The sequence below is a fragment of the Lithobates pipiens genome, unplaced genomic scaffold (assembly GCF_037356315.1).
Source record: "Lithobates pipiens isolate NorthernLeopardFrog02 unplaced genomic scaffold, aLitPip1_a1.2 Scaffold_18, whole genome shotgun sequence".
NCBI classification, from domain to species: Eukaryota; Metazoa; Chordata; class Amphibia; order Anura; family Ranidae; genus Lithobates; species Lithobates pipiens.
In genome coordinates, this window is record NW_027507758.1 from 393147543 (window position 1) to 393162928 (window position 15386).

Sequence of the window (15386 nt, forward strand, 5' to 3'; positions counted from 1 at the left end):
GGAACACTACAAGAATTTCTTCCGCAGTGGTCAGGGATAACTTCAAGTCAGTTTATTCAGTTTATTCTGACCACTCTCTCGCAGGGTTACACACTCGAGTTTGCCAAGAACCCCCCAAGAAGGTTCTTGATTACATCATCTCCCCAAATTTTTACCAAAGTGATGGCAGAAGCTTTAGCTCCGCTGCGTCTTCAGGGAATCGCAGTTATTCCTTATTTAGATGATCTGCTGTTTTTCGCCCCATCCAGCGAAGAATTGCAGATCAATCTAGGCAAAGCTCGCAGCCATTTGGAGGCTCTGGGGTGGATTTTGAACCTCCAAAAGTCTTCCCTAAACCCATCCCAGGAGATTCGGTTTTTAGGGTATCTAATCAATTCGGTGGATCAAAAGATCTTCCTTCCCTTAAACAAAAAGGACAGGATTTACGGTGCAGTGTCTTTACTGCAGACCAGTCAAAATCTGACGGTGAGACAGGTTATGTCAGCTTTGGGGGTTCTTACCTCAACAATGCCGGCATTCCAGTGGGCAAGGCTGCATTTCAGATGTCTGCAGGCTTTTCTTCTAAGATCTTGGGATCACACAGTGGCATCCCTAGAGGCAGAGGTAAGAGTGCCAACCCAGGTGAAAAGGTCTCTATGGTGGTGGAAGAGACAGGATGTCCTATCAGAGGGGTTAGTCTGGGTTTTTCCAGTCGAGAAAAGACTAACAACTGACGCCAGTTCCTGGGGGTGGGGAGCCCACCTAGGAACGTGTTTCACTCAGGGATCCTGGGCCAAAGAGGAGGCTCTAAGGTCCTCAAACTGGAGGGAGCTCAAGGCGATTGCCTTAGCTCTGGAGTCATTTGTTCAGGATCTTCAGTCCCAGCATGTTCAGGTCCTAACAGACAATGCCACGGCGGTGGCTTATTTAAACAGGCAGGGGGGTACAAGAAGAAGCAGGTCGCTCCAAGTACTGGCCATGGAGATCCTTCGGTGGGCGGAAAGGCATTTGTTGTCACTATCAGCAGTCCACCTAAAAGGGGATCTAAACAGGTTAGCGGACTTCCTAAGCAGAAACCCTATTCGGGAATGGTCTCTAAACCCAGAGGTCTTCTCAATGATTGCCGGGAAATGGGGGCTACCAGAGGTGGACCTGTTCGCCTCAAAGGAGAACGCCCGGGTCCCCCAGTTCTTTCCCCTGGACAGTCGCGATGGGTCGCTGGGCACAGATGCGCTAGCATATCCATGGGAATTCCGTCTTTGCCACGCTTTCCCCCCATTTCAGTTAATTACGTTAATTTTAAGAAGAATTCAGAAGGAAAAGGTGCCAGTTATACTAATCACGCCCTTTTGGCCAAAGAGGGCCTGTTTTTCGACCATTCTAGGATTGACAATCAAGCCTTGTTGGCATCTGCCCCTCAGGCACGATCTGTTGTTTTCAGGGCCCAGTAAATCATCCAGGAGTGGCCAGCTTGGCTCTCACAGCCTGGTTTCTGAAAAGCAGCTCCTTAGGAGCAAGGGTTTTTCCAGCCGTTTGATCTCAACCCTTTTGGCAAGTAGGAAAAGGGTTACAAGGGTCATTTACTCTAAGGTTTGGAAGCTTTATAATAAGTGGTGTTTTTCATCCGCCCAGGTTCCAGGGAGCCTTGTCTCCATCTTGGAGTTTTTACAAGATGGAGCAGACAAGGGACTAGCAGTTAGTACCCTGAAGGTGCAGGTAGCGGCACTAACAGTGTTCTTAGAAAGATCTGTGGCCTCAGATCCGCTGGTTATCAGATTCTTTAGAGCTCTCTAGAGGTCTAGACCAGCGCCTCTTAAGGTTTTTCCTAGATGGGATTTTTCGGTAGTCCTGCAGTCTCTAACAAGGGGTTCCTTTGAGCCCCTGGAGGAGGCGCCCCTTAGGTTTCTCACATTAAAGACCGTTTTTCGGATTGCCATTGTGTCTGCATGCAGAATCAGTGAGCTAAATGCTCTGTCAATTAAAGAACCGTATCTGTCCATTTTTCCTGACAGTTATTCTTAGAACAGATGCAAAATTCTTACCGAAGGTAGCTTCAGTACAGAACCGTATTCAAGACATAGTACTTCCAACCTTTTGCGTTAACCCAAAAGGAGAGAAGGAGACCCTTTTCCACATGTTGGACGTCAGGAGGACTCTGTGTTACTTGGAAAGGACAGAGCCTTTCAGACATTCAGATTCACTGTTTGTACTTTTTTCAGGAAATAAAAAGGGTTTCCAGGCTTCTAAAGTTACTTTAGCTAGATGGCTGAAATGATCTATCTCAGAGGCATATTCCCAAACAGGGTTATCACCTCCGGCAGGAATTTGTGCGCACTCAACCAGGGCTCTGGCGTCTACATGGGCAGAGAGAGCTGGTGCCACCCCTGAGCAGATCTGCAAGGTGGCGACATGGTCGAGTTTTTTCATTTTTCAATTGTGAAACATTATAGGCTGGACCTCACATCTGCCAGCGATCAAGCGTTTGGCAGAAAGGTCCTGCAAGCTGTTGTCCCGCCCTAAGGGGTAAGTCTCTGTTATCCTCTCAGGTGCTGTCCTGAAAGACACCTTGGGAAAGGCCAAGTTAGACCTACCGGTAACTTGTTTTCCAGAAGTCTTTCAGGACAGCAACATCCCACCCTATTGTATTTTATTATGCTACGCTGTGACTAACGTATATGTTTGTGTTCCAGCCGGGCCGGAGGCTCTCTTCTACAACTGAGGTGTGGTAGGGAGGTGCCTCCCTTTAAAGTTTGGAGGAAGAAGGTGTTTCCTAACGAGGAGGGAGGAGTCACTATCTCTCAGGTGCTGTCCTGAAAGACTTCTGGAAAACAAGTTACCGGGAAGTCTAACTTGGTCTTTCAATCAGTGCAAAACAAACCCTAAATCACATAAGCAGCTGGACACTCAAGGTCAATATATAAATTCCTAGGTAAAATTCTTAAATGGTCTGTGCAGCGCTAAAAGCGACTAAAATATAATAAAATTCATAGAAGTCCAATGGGAACCATACAAACGAGTCCAAGTTCATGAGTAACGAGGTCGAGCTGTTTGCCGGTGTTAAATCAGAGGTCCACAGTTTGAGTTGAGCGGCCCTCATTGTCTAAGGTGGAGGCACTGATACAGATGCACACAGAATTTATTTCTGAGCACCCTAGTCACTACTGTGGAGAAACCATCTTCTTTCTGTCTAGTGATGCGCTGTGTTTTTTCCTTTATCTCTAAAGCCCCATACACACTATCAGATTTTCTGCTTATTTTTTTTTCCTTCAGATTTACCAAAACCATGTAGTGCAAGGGCCTGCCTGATTGCATACAAATTGAAATTCCTAAGGTTTGACCTCATTATTATATGGTTTTGATAAATCCGAAGGAAAACATCAGCAGAAAATCTGATAGTGTGTGTATAAGGCTTTAGATTGACTACAGATTTTATATATGAACTTGGACTCCTTTGTATGGTTCCCATTAGACCTATATGAATTTATAATATATTTTAGTAGTTTTTAGCTCTGAACTGACCATTTAACATGTGTATATCATACTTGGTTTGAAAGTACTTTTATTTTCTATTAAAGTTTTAGCTCTATGGATATTGTGCTTTTCTCTTTCAACAAACTTTTGCTTGTGTAAATGCAGTATGCTTAGGATTTTCCTATGCCGCATACACACGATTGGATTTTCCGTTGGGAAATGTTGGATGTGAGCTTGTTGGCGGTAAGTCCGACCGTGTGTATGCTCCATTGAACATTTGTTGTCAGACTTTTTGCCAACAGATGTTGGCTAGCATATTCTTAAATTTTCCGCCAACAAATGTGTGTTGTCGGACTTTCCGATCGTGTGTACAAAAGTCCAAAGTACAAACACCCATGCTCGGAAGCGGTCGGTGTGGAGAATTAACATTCGTGATGTGGCAAATTATGAAATCTCCAAATTCAGCGCACATTCTCCTACTTTTAATGGTATAATAATGAAGCTGCTTTGTTGGTGATACTGATGGAGTTATTGAAAACACATTTTCAAAGGTTTTTTTTTTTATTTTTTTTTTCTAGTGATATCAAGAATAATATTATGTTTTTTATTTGTGCAAGTTACCACAACATCGTTATCCCATAGCTTTTAAGATCAAAGATACAACTATGTTGGTGTTCCTTGTTAATTTTACATTGTATTTTTTAAAATGTAACTGCCTGCTCCCAAACTGTCATTTGACGTAAAACACATAGCCAAGTATCATTCTACATTTTTTTTTTTTTTATTGGGCATTAAAAAAAAAAAAAAAAAAATTAGACATGCTATCTGCCAATAGAACAAAAACCGAAAAGTGCATTCTATGCATCCAAAAATATAGAAAATTTATCAAATCATTATTCAACCAAAAAAATGTCAAAGCAATAACTCCAAGGACAATAATAAATAACACGTTCTCTCCTCGGATTCCGCAATGTGAAAAGCATGAAGTGAAATGCGAGAAATGAAAAACGCAAAAAGAAAAGGGTGAATCAAGATTCACCAAACTTCTGCTAACACGAAATTAGCAGAAGGAGCCCAAAGGGTGGTGCTAAGGAGCTGAAAAACGACATAGTACGTCACTATGTTTGTAATTGTTGGGCAACATTTGTGTGACCGTGTGTATGCAAGACAAGTTTGAGCCAACATCCTTTTGACAAAATTCCACGGTTTTGTTGTCCAAGTCCGATCGTGTGTACGAGGCATTAGAGTTCCCGTCAATAGCTTCAGAAATTACAGGTAAAAGCACAGACAAATCAAGTTTTTAATATTTTTTTATTTTTATTTTTTTAAATTCCGAAACCAAGAAATTTTGCGAGCTACCCAAAATCTGTAAATGTGTAACGCCTCCTATTACCTCCCATCAGGACAGCAAGATGGGGAAGCTAACAGAAGTCAGTAATTATAAATGGGCACCCTTATTCACCCAGTCTTTTGTGACCATTGACTTCAATGTGATGCTTGGAGTCTATGGATGATAGTGTCCATGGTCTACAAGAAAATGACTGCCGTCAATGTGTTTATTAGCCGACACGCAAACCGTGACGTCCAATCACAATCCCCCTGAGAAAGATAGGATTTATCCCTGTATCAACACATGTTTGGGAGGGGACAGGAGGGAGAAGGAGACAGATGATTTGTCTCAGAACGGAGAGACGCACTATTTCCGCTTTTTGGTGTTTTGTTTGGCTTTCTATAGAGTGGTGCACTGAAGCACCCAGCAAATGTGAGTACCCTGTCAGAGGGGTTATGGTTTATTAATAAAATTATTTTATAAAACTGTATTGCACTATCAAGTACCTTTTTATGTTTTGCACGAGTGTGGAAGCAGCAGAACTGAGCAGCCAGGACTCCATCACCGACACTGAACCCAGGGATGGTTCAGCGGGATTTGACTGAACTTAATTGTGAGGTCACACGCTCTAAGGTGAGTGTACACACATAAGGGGAACACTTGAGTGAACGCAAGAACACGCTGTGAATTTTTTTGGAATGGACTTCAATATTTAACGATGTTACTGTTTATATGAAATTGTAACATTTTATTGTGTGTGCACTTGGCACTTTTGATTACTGGATCACTTTCAATATTTTTTTGCATGTACTGGGATCACTATATTTGATACAAGAAGTTTTTGATTTGATTTTGTATGAATTTTTTGGCATTTGCACGAAAACACTTTATGTATTTATTTTACCAGCATGGAGGCACTTTATACATTTCAATGCATATGTGGATTATAAGGGTTTTGATGCTGTGATCACATGCTCGATGGTAAAAAGACTTTGTTTGCACGTCAACACATTTTTTATTTAGTGTCATTGCATCAAGGCACTTAAGCCCCATACACACTATCAGATTTTCTGCTGATTTTTTTTTGTCTTCAGATTTACCAAAACTATGTAGTGCAAGGGCCTGCCTGATTGCATACTCATATTATATGGTTTTGGTAAATATGAAGGAAAAAAAATCATCAGAAAATATGATAGTGTGCATGGGGCTTTAGCTAACCTCAAGATAGTGCAGCATTTCCACTATAAATATTAGAGGTGTTTTTTTTTTTTTTTTTTAATGCTTAACCTCTAGCGATCCGCGCTATAGCCGATTGACGGCTACAGCATGGACCAGCATTGCCGGGACCACGTCCATTGACGTCGTCCTGTGCACGAGCGGCCTGCGCGACCCCTGAAGGGCGCTCTGTGGTCAGCGAGTCTATGAGACTCGCTGGATCACAGATCGGAGTAATGGGTCGATCCCGACCGCTTACCACGTGATCAGCTGTCAGTCAATGACAACTAATCATGTGATGTCAACACAGCCAGTAATCGGCTATTTTTTCTCCTCGCGCCTGACAGCGGAAGGAGAAAAAAAAGCCGATCATCAGCGGCAGTGAGAGGGACATCAGTCCCGATCACTGCGATGTGCCCCAGCTCCTCAGTGCCTACATTTGCCGCCTACCTGTGCCCACCACCACCATCTAACAGTGCCACCCATCAGTGCCACCTTATCTGTGCTCATCAGTACCAACTTATCTGTGCCTATTAGTGCCCATCAGTGCAGCCTATCAGTGCCCCCTCACCAGCACATATCAATGAAGCAGATAAATTACCTGTTTGCTAAATGTTATAACAAACTATTAAACATGGTTGATTTTTTTTTTTTTTTTTTCAGAATTTTCAATTTTTTTTGTTTAGCAAAAAATAAAAACCCTAGCTGTGATTAAATACCAACAAAAGAAAGCTCCATTTGTGGGAAAAAAATGATAAAAATGTCATTTTTGGTTACAGTGTTGTATGACCGCTCAATTGTCATTCAAAGTGCGTCAGTGCTGAAAGCTGAAAATTGGTCTGGGCAGGAGGGGGGGGGGGGGGGTTTAAGTGCCCAGTAAACAAGTGGTTAAAGAGGAGCTCCAGGCTCTGTCAGAAAAAATATTTAAATTCAGCAGCTACAAATACTGTAGCTGCTGACTTTTTAATATTAGGAAACTTACCTGTCCACGAATCCAGCAGTCTTATCCCGAGCCGATTTTTCAGTTGACTCTTGGGTGCTGCCGCCGCCATTTTGGGATGGCTGCGCTTTGTGAATGGCCTGGCGACGTGGGAAGGAGAAGGGGGGCCAAACTTCCGGATGACTATACTGCAGCGACGTCACCCGGAAGTGGGAGAGGATACCTGTCAAAACCAGGTACCTGCTCCCCCCCCCCCCCCCCCCCCCCGAAAGGTGGCAAATGTGGCAGTGGAAGGGGGCGTTAAGGGGGCAAATAAGTGGATCTTCCCCTTTTGGCTGGAGCTCCAATTTAATCGCAGTGACAAGCGACTTGTCATGCAACTTTTAACTCTCAAGTCTCAACTGTTGGAATTTGCAAACTTTGTCTCAAGCACATCAAGCATGGCAAAAACACCAGGCATTCAGGTACCACATGTTTAACAAGGCATTTAACCTCCCACCACTCAGCCCCTGGCAAAAGCACCTGAAAGCCACACAAAAGGGCTGCCAATCTATTCCCCCTCCTTACTCGCCTCCTTCTACCCCCACTATACCTCATGACCTCTCAGCAGCCTCCACTGACAGGGATGGTGGTATAGCACAGCGTGTCCCAGGTCCTTTACAGCCAGCTTCCAGCAGCACACCACCAGCTGTAGACTATAGCTGGCAAATTTCTCTGCCCCATCTGCTGCAGCGGGAAAAAAAAATCACTGCCACCCACATGCCCAACATCTAAATGCAAGCTTGTCAAAACTGCTGGCTCTACAACTTCTGCCTTTCCATCTGGTGGATTCTGTTCCCAATCCTCTGCTGGATTGTTCTATGAACCACATGTACCCCCTAAGCGTTCAAGAGGCTATTCAATGTGTTAGGCTAAAAGGTGCCATGCAGTGCTTCAGCTGGTGTGTCTAGGGGATAGGAACCACATCGGAGCAGAGAATCTTGCAGCTCTGCAGGGGCAGGCCCAGAGGTGGTTCACACCATGCCAGCTGGAGCCAGGAATGGTGATGTGTGATTATGGCACAAACCTCCTGTCTGCCCTTAGACAGGGAAAGTTGACACATGTGCCATGCCTCAATTCGGTGGTGCAGCGTTTCCTAAATGGGTACCCAGGGTTGTAAGAGCTGCTAAAGCAGGCCAGAAGAGTCTGTAGCCATTTCAAGCGGTCATACACAGCCAGTGCTTGGCTGAAATTCAGCAGGAATTCCACCTGCCCATATACTGCCTGATTTGTGACCTGCCCACCAGGTGGAACTAGACTTTGGCAATGCTGCAGCGACTGCACATGCAGCAGAGATCTGTCAACAAGTACCTGTGTGAGTATAGCCCAACGACAGGCTTAGGCCGGCTCTGATTTTATTTATTTTTTCCCCAAATTCTGTGTGGCATAATGGACAGGGCACTCGAGGCAGAGCAGCGGGAGGAAGAGGAGGACTTCCTTTCCTCTCAAGACCCACTTTATGCAGACACCATTGTTCCTGTGCCACAGAGCACACAAGAGAGGGAGGAGGTTTCTGTCAGTTTTGGAGGCATTGAAGCAGAGGAAGACATACGTCAAACATTAAGAGATGGTTTTCCATCCGCAGAACCCTTGGGAGTAGTACGTGGCTGGGAGGAGGCAGTTCTAGATACTAAAATCCTCAGTGACCCCCGAGGAGTCTGCTTCTCATGCCTTTGCAAATTTACAGTGCATGGGTTCCCTCATGCTTCAAAGTCTGCGAAAGGACCCAATAATACGTGCCTTAAAGGGGAAGGATCACTATTGGTTGGCAACCCTTCTTGACCACCGTTACAAGGGGAAAGTCTCAGAACTCTTCAGGATACGGGTGGCACAGTGATGTAGTGGTTAGCACTTTCGCCTAGCAGTAATAAGGGTCGCTGGTTCGAATCCCAACCACAACACTACCTGCCTGGAGTTTGCATGTTCTCCCTGTGCCTGCGTGGGTTTCCTCCAACAAACCAAAGACATGCAGGTAGGTTAATTGGCTTCTGCCCAAAATTTGGCCCTAATATATGAATGTGGACCTTGGATTGTGGGCTCCTTGAGGGTAGGGACCAATGTGAGTGTGTAATGTACAGGGATAGGGACAATTGTAGACACTCAGGTTGAACTGGATGGACTGGTGTCTTTATTCAACCTTACTAACTATGAAACCTTAAAGAGGAGTATATCTAATTCCTTTCCCCAATTCTGTTAGGATACAGTGTGGTGGAAAACTTTGTTTTACGGCTTCTGTTGGTCAAGGGAGGAGCAGTAGAGAAGGCGGCCGCCTAAGTGATGCATTTCGCAATTTTTTTTTTTTAGTCCTCGATGCCCAGGGCGGTCAGTTTCCACATCACATTGGCAGCGCCTGCATCACACGGTGGACGATTATCTAGGGGTGAAAACAGAGATGGAAAGCTTTCCAGTCGATGATCCACTGGCTTACTGGGTCGTGAGAATAGACCACTGGCCAGAACTTCCAATTGAGCTGTTATGCTGTTAAGCTGCCCTGCATCCAGCATGCTTGCCGAATGGGCATTCAGTGCTACTGGAGGTTTTGATACTGGTAATAGAACGCGTCTGTCCACAGACTCGGTGGACTGTCTGACATTTATCAAAATGAATCAGTCCTGGATTACCAGCAGCCATGAAGCCCCAGATGCCAATGTTGCTGATTACGTTTTTTTTTTTTTTTTTTTTTTTTTTGGGATGTGGAATCTTTGCAGGACTTCTAGGCTGCCTAGCGTTGTGAGTGTTGATTTTCATCTGTAAGAATTTTTTTGGTGTAGGTTTCATGGGCACAATTAACACCCAGAGAGACCAATTTTTCTGCACCTGTTTGACATTTGTACACCCTGCACTCGGCCGCAGTAAGCCAGCAGCGGACATCTTGTTACACCCATCTATAACAAGATGTCCGATGCTGCTTACTGCGGCCCAGTGCAAGGTGTACCAAGATGGGCGTCGCAGCATATACTATATTATAAATGACACAAATTATGAGAGGAAAGGAAGGATTTTGCAATTCTATATGCCATATAGCATTACAAAATCCTTCCTTTCCTCCATGTCATTTATTATGCCAGGTCAGCAATTGCCAATCAGTGCTGCATTTTCAGTGCCCATAAGTGTCCCCTATCTGTGCCACCTATCAGTGCCCATCAGTGCTGTTCATAATTTATAAAGAAGATATCATTCATCTGTATTGTGCTTTGAAAACTGTCACATGATGTTAAAAAAAATAAAATAAAAAAAAAGTATCGGTAATTGGTATCGGCAAGTACTTGAGACCCTTATCGGTACTTTAAAAAAGTGGTATCAGGACAACCCTACATTGTATGCCCAATAACTTGCATATAAGCCTTCAAATTTGGGCACCTTTTTATTTTTCACGTTTGGGGCCCATAGACGTCAATGGGGTTTGTTATTAGATTCCGAACTTTCGCAATGTTCGACAGTTCTGCTGCGAACCGAACAGGGGGTCGGTCGGCCCATCCCTACTGCTGTTCATTGATACTTTGTTTTTTGTTTTTTTCAAGTGACTATTTAGGTACTTTGTGTCTTAAAAAAAATATATATATATATTATTTTTATTTTTTTCCCCACATGGAGCTGCTCTGCATTTCAGTAGGAGATGAGTGAGCAGATCCCCTGCTTAATCAGAGCCGAGTTGTTGTTATACATGATTTATATAGCGCCAACAGTTTGATGCATGTCTATTATTTTTTTTTTACATCCATGATTGTTCAGTTTGTGCCCAGCAGACAGGTGCTGACCCATGATAGCTCTATGGGTGGTCGGCTATAAGATGGACTTGAATCTGTTTACATCAGGACACCTCTGATCCATCATGCTTAGGTTCTGAAAGATGGAAAAGTGCACAGTTTTTTCTAATTTTGTTTTGATATTTGTTGCACTATGTCCCTACATTAAAACCATAACCTCTTGCTCGGTTCATTTTGCAGATCAAAGCAATTTTGTAACATAATAGTAACTAAGTATTAATGTTGTAGCTCTGTGTACTACTCAAAGCAGCACAAGCTACAGCTGCAGAGAGCACACAGTATAAAAGCAGTGAGCATTGTGTGGTATGTCAAAAACACAGCAGCATTGTATTTTCAGTGCAGGCTATTTAATTTCTGAGAATTACAATCAGGTGGGAATGAAGGGGTGTGTGCAGTCTGTTGACAACATATTTTCCTGTACAGGTTTTTGGTAGAAATTTTTGGTCAGGTTTGATATTCTAAAGTGTGACAGCATCATTTGTCATGACTGTAGTTATATGGTGCTGACTTGACAATGTATTTTCTTTGAATAGGTCAGATGCATTTTTGTTTTTTTCAGGCTATAGATGGTGTGACAGTACAGTTCCCTGTCCTAGTAATTGTCGCACAGGGTTCTCAAATAGGCAGGTTGAGGGGGGCTCCAGGGGTATTTAATGTGGAGGAATCTGTTTTATCAGTTTCCTCCAAAGTTTGTAAAATCCACTTGGGGACCTGGAGCCCGGAGATTCCATAGCGTTATTGGTGGGATGGAATCTCCAATCCTGGGACTGGGTTTTTGGAACAGCCAGGAGTCTGGCTGGTTGACTGAGCAGGTGGGTCCTGGGTTTATAGCAGAGTCAGGTTTAGGGTTTTGGGCTCCACCCAGAGAGACAGGAGGTCTCCAGGAGTCCAAAGAGTGCAGGTGTGCACTAGAGAGCCAGAGACACAAGTCTGAGGATTTAGAGCAGTGAGGGGCTGCCTTCTAGATGGACACTGTGTCTGAGACAAATGAGAGCCTGAAGTGGAAGGCCTGAGCAGCAAGGAAGCTGAAAAGAGGTACAGTACTTGTGCGGGAACCCTGTTATAATGCCAAGAGGGCTGAATTGTAAAGCCTAGGTGGCAGTGCTGATGAAGAGAGCCAGGTGGCTTGACATTTTTCATGTATTGTTTTTTTGGCAGAAGAACCCCTGTGTGGGCAAGCAAGTGCATGTATGAACTTTATGTTGTTCCTTTTTAATAAAAGTGGGCTACCATGCCCTTAAACGAAAGTTCCTGTTCGCTGTGAACTTACTGAAAAGACATCTGCCACTGAGTTAAACATCCCCCAGTGTAACAATGGCTAAATGAAAACAAGAACATCTTCTGTTTTATTAATATGATGGACTTACTTGAATGATTTCCAGGAGGCTGTTTATTTTATGAGCATAGTTTGGAGACGGCTCCTATGCCATTTCAATGAAACATTTACTGACTCCTGGCCTCCTGAAACTGTTAGTTGCCTGACTTATGCTGACCCCTTTTGACCCTCCTTTTTTCTATTTTTTTTTTATCCCCTGGAATAAGTATTTATATCAGTAAGTTCCTAACTCCATTCGTGTGTGTGTGTGTGTGTGTGTTATTTTATTTTTTTTTCTTTCTTAATGACTTAACATTGAAGTAAGAGAATTGGCAGACAAAATTCCACCGCTGCACTTAGTGCTTGCTCGAGAACAAGTATAAAATAAATATCTAGGTGTCTTGTGTTGGCAGAGTCCTTCTGTAATGTCTAATGATGCATACACACACAATCAGAATTTCCGACAACAAAACCGTGCATTTTTGTTCGAAGGATGTTGGCTCAAACTTGTCTTGCATACACACAGTCACACAAATGTTGGGAATTTTTAATGACTGTGAGAACGCGGTGACTTGCAACACGTACGACGAGCCAAGAAAAAGGAAGTTCAATAGCCAGTGCGGCTCCTTCTGCTTGATTCAAAGCATGCGTGAACTTTTGTGCGGCAGACTTGTGTACGCACAATTTGACTTTCCGACAACAAGTTTTGTTGGTGGAAAATTTGAGATTTGCTATCAAACATTTGTTAGTGGAAATTCCGACAGCAAATGTTCGATGGAGCATACACGCGGTTGGACTTTCCGACAACACGCTCACAACAAACGTTTCCCGTTGGAAAATCTGACCGTGTGTACGTGGCATAAAGGTTGACACCTAGAGTTCAGCTATCTATGGTGTCAGAAGCAAACAAGTTTGAGTCTTAATTGATTTGTTACATTTATATATATATATTATTTTTTATTCAGTCTCCACAGAACGATATCAACGATGAAGCCTATGACCAACGGAGAAAAGATCATATATCACATTTTATTCTTCGCCTTGCATATTGCCAGTCGTAAGTAGTTGTACCTATATTTAAAAGTAAAAATCTAAGCCATACTCCAAAGCTTAGCCTTTTTTTTTAATTATTAATCTTTATTAAATTTTCACATTTATACAGACCACATTTTAAAATAACATTACCAGGGTTCAAATACCTCTTTCTTCCCTTCAGAGATCTGAGTTTTAGAGTTCTAGGAAGGGAAGGGGGACATGAAGATACGTCCATACATCACATATAATTAGCAAAAAAAAAGCACATTATCTAAACAGTACCATATCCCCCCTTCTCCTACCATCACTATTTTTGCAATTCCTACGTTTTTCCTATTGTTATAACCCCACCCCTCCCTCCCATCCTTTCTATCAACCCCGCCCCCCCCTCCCCTCCCCTCTTATATATATATTGGTGCTTTTATCCTACAGTATAGCATAATTGTGTTATAATGATTCCCGAACCTTTAATGTACCCTACCCTACTCCTTCCCATTACCCATCCCCCCTCCCCCTCCCCTCTTCCCTTTCCTATCATGGTTTAAACTGGGGTATGCATCACTTCTGTCCACTCTCGCCAGTTCCTATTAAACTCCTTTAAGTTATTTCGTTTTGCATATACTGCCCTCTCCTTACATAGATAGTCATTTACCGCCCTTGTCCAATCCTCTACTGTAGGGGGTAGCTTTGATTGCCATCTCCTAGCTATCATCCTTCTAGCTTGAAATAAACATCTTAGGATTGCCGTTGTTGTTCCCTTCCTTTCTACTTCCTCCTCTCTGTAACCTAAAATGCACACTATGGGATTTAACTCTATTACCGTCCCAAAGACCCTACTTATTATCTTTACCACTCCTTCCCAGTATCTAAATAATTTGGGACATTTCCAAAGCATGTGCATTAAATTCCCTGACCCCCCACACCTGGGGCAAAAGTCATCTGTTCTCTTACCAAATTTAAATAATTTCTGGGGAGTATAGTATGCTCTATTAATTACCATTAAATGGGAAATCCTCTGAGGAGGAGAGACCGAGACCTTTGGGCATGCCGCTAGGATATTTTTCCACTGTACTCGTGTTATATTACCTAGGTCTTGCTCCCATTTCCCTTTCTCAACCCTCCCTTTCCTCTCACTATTAATCTGTTCACCCAGCTGGGCATAGAATTTAGATATTAATCCTTTAGTGGGTCCTGCTTGTGCTACTGGGTATAGCAAGGGCATTTCCTCCCATGTTAATAACAGGTTTCCAAACTGGGTCCTTAAAGCATGCCTCACTTGTATATAGGCATAGAATGAATTTTGTGATATCTTAAATTCTCTTTGCAGCTGGTCGAAGGATTTAATACCCCTGCCGCCATATAAATGGCTTAGCCTTACAATGCCACATTTTTCCCAATCTGCAATTTTTCCAACCCGCCATATTTCCTGTAGCTTCTTATTGTTCCATAGAGGCGTATACTTTGTTATTTCACTATATCCCATTTTTTTTTTAACTGTACCCCATAGCTTTAACATCATTTTTACTGTAGGGCATCTACACTGGAATGAGTCCGCTTCCAGGGTCTCAATCAGGGTACTATGTGGGGAGCCTGTTAATACTAATCTCCCATTTGGGGTTCCTCCGTTCTTCTCATCGATCCCCCCTAGCTGTTGTAATTGGGACGCCCAAAAATAGCACTCCGGGTAAGGGACCGCGAATCCTCCTTCCTCTCCCGGTAGCTGAAGCATCCGCAATCTCAATCTAGCCTGTCCTCCCCTCCATATTAGCTCCCTAAACAGCATCTCGATTTTATCAAACCAGCTTTTGTTAATCCATATTGGGGCATTGTGTAATATGTATAAAAGTTGGGGCATCCATATCATTTTTATCAGATTGCATCTGCCAGCGACCGAGAGAGGCATTCGTTTCCATATAGCAATTTTTTGTTTAAACTTAGCCAATAATGGGACTAAGTTATGACTTATATATTGCTTAGGATCCCTTGACAAGGTTACTCCCAGATATTTCAACTTATCCACTATTGGCATTTGGGGGGTTCCCAGGGCCGTTTGCTGACCAATTGGGTCCAAAGGGAGACATTCCGATTTTTCCCAATTTATCTCCAGCCCAGTGAAGCCTCCAAACCCTTGCACCAGTCCCATTGCCCTTGGTAGTGAGTATCTCATATCCCCTAAGAACAATAGGATATCGTCTGCATAAAGTGAGATTTTTTCCTCTCCAGTTTTTCTTACAAAACCGACAATATCCCGGTTTGCTCTAATTGCACATGCCAGGGGCTCTATGGCCAATGCAA

At 43.3% G+C, this 15386-nt stretch overlaps 2 protein-coding genes across 7 annotated transcripts in view; both read left to right on the forward strand.

Annotated features, from left to right (window-relative positions):
- Nucleotides 1-15386, forward strand: part of LOC143989395 (DNA primase large subunit-like) — a 79336-nt gene that overhangs the window by 8815 nt on the left and 55135 nt on the right. For all 6 annotated transcript variants that reach the window (XM_077489514.1, XM_077489515.1, XM_077489513.1 and 3 more), the window contains exon 4: nucleotides 13022-13113. In XM_077489514.1, the coding sequence (XP_077345640.1) occupies nucleotides 13022-13113 (92 nt within the window). The remainder of the gene's footprint in view (nucleotides 1-13021; nucleotides 13114-15386) is intronic.
- The window catches only part of LOC143989955 (uncharacterized), a 269998-nt gene continuing 254774 nt past the window's right edge, over nucleotides 163-15386 (forward strand). Inside the window, exon 1 of the mRNA XM_077490209.1 lies at nucleotides 163-2781. Coding sequence (XP_077346335.1) covers nucleotides 163-1773 — 1611 coding nt within the window. The 3' untranslated portion in view covers nucleotides 1774-2781. The remainder of the gene's footprint in view (nucleotides 2782-15386) is intronic.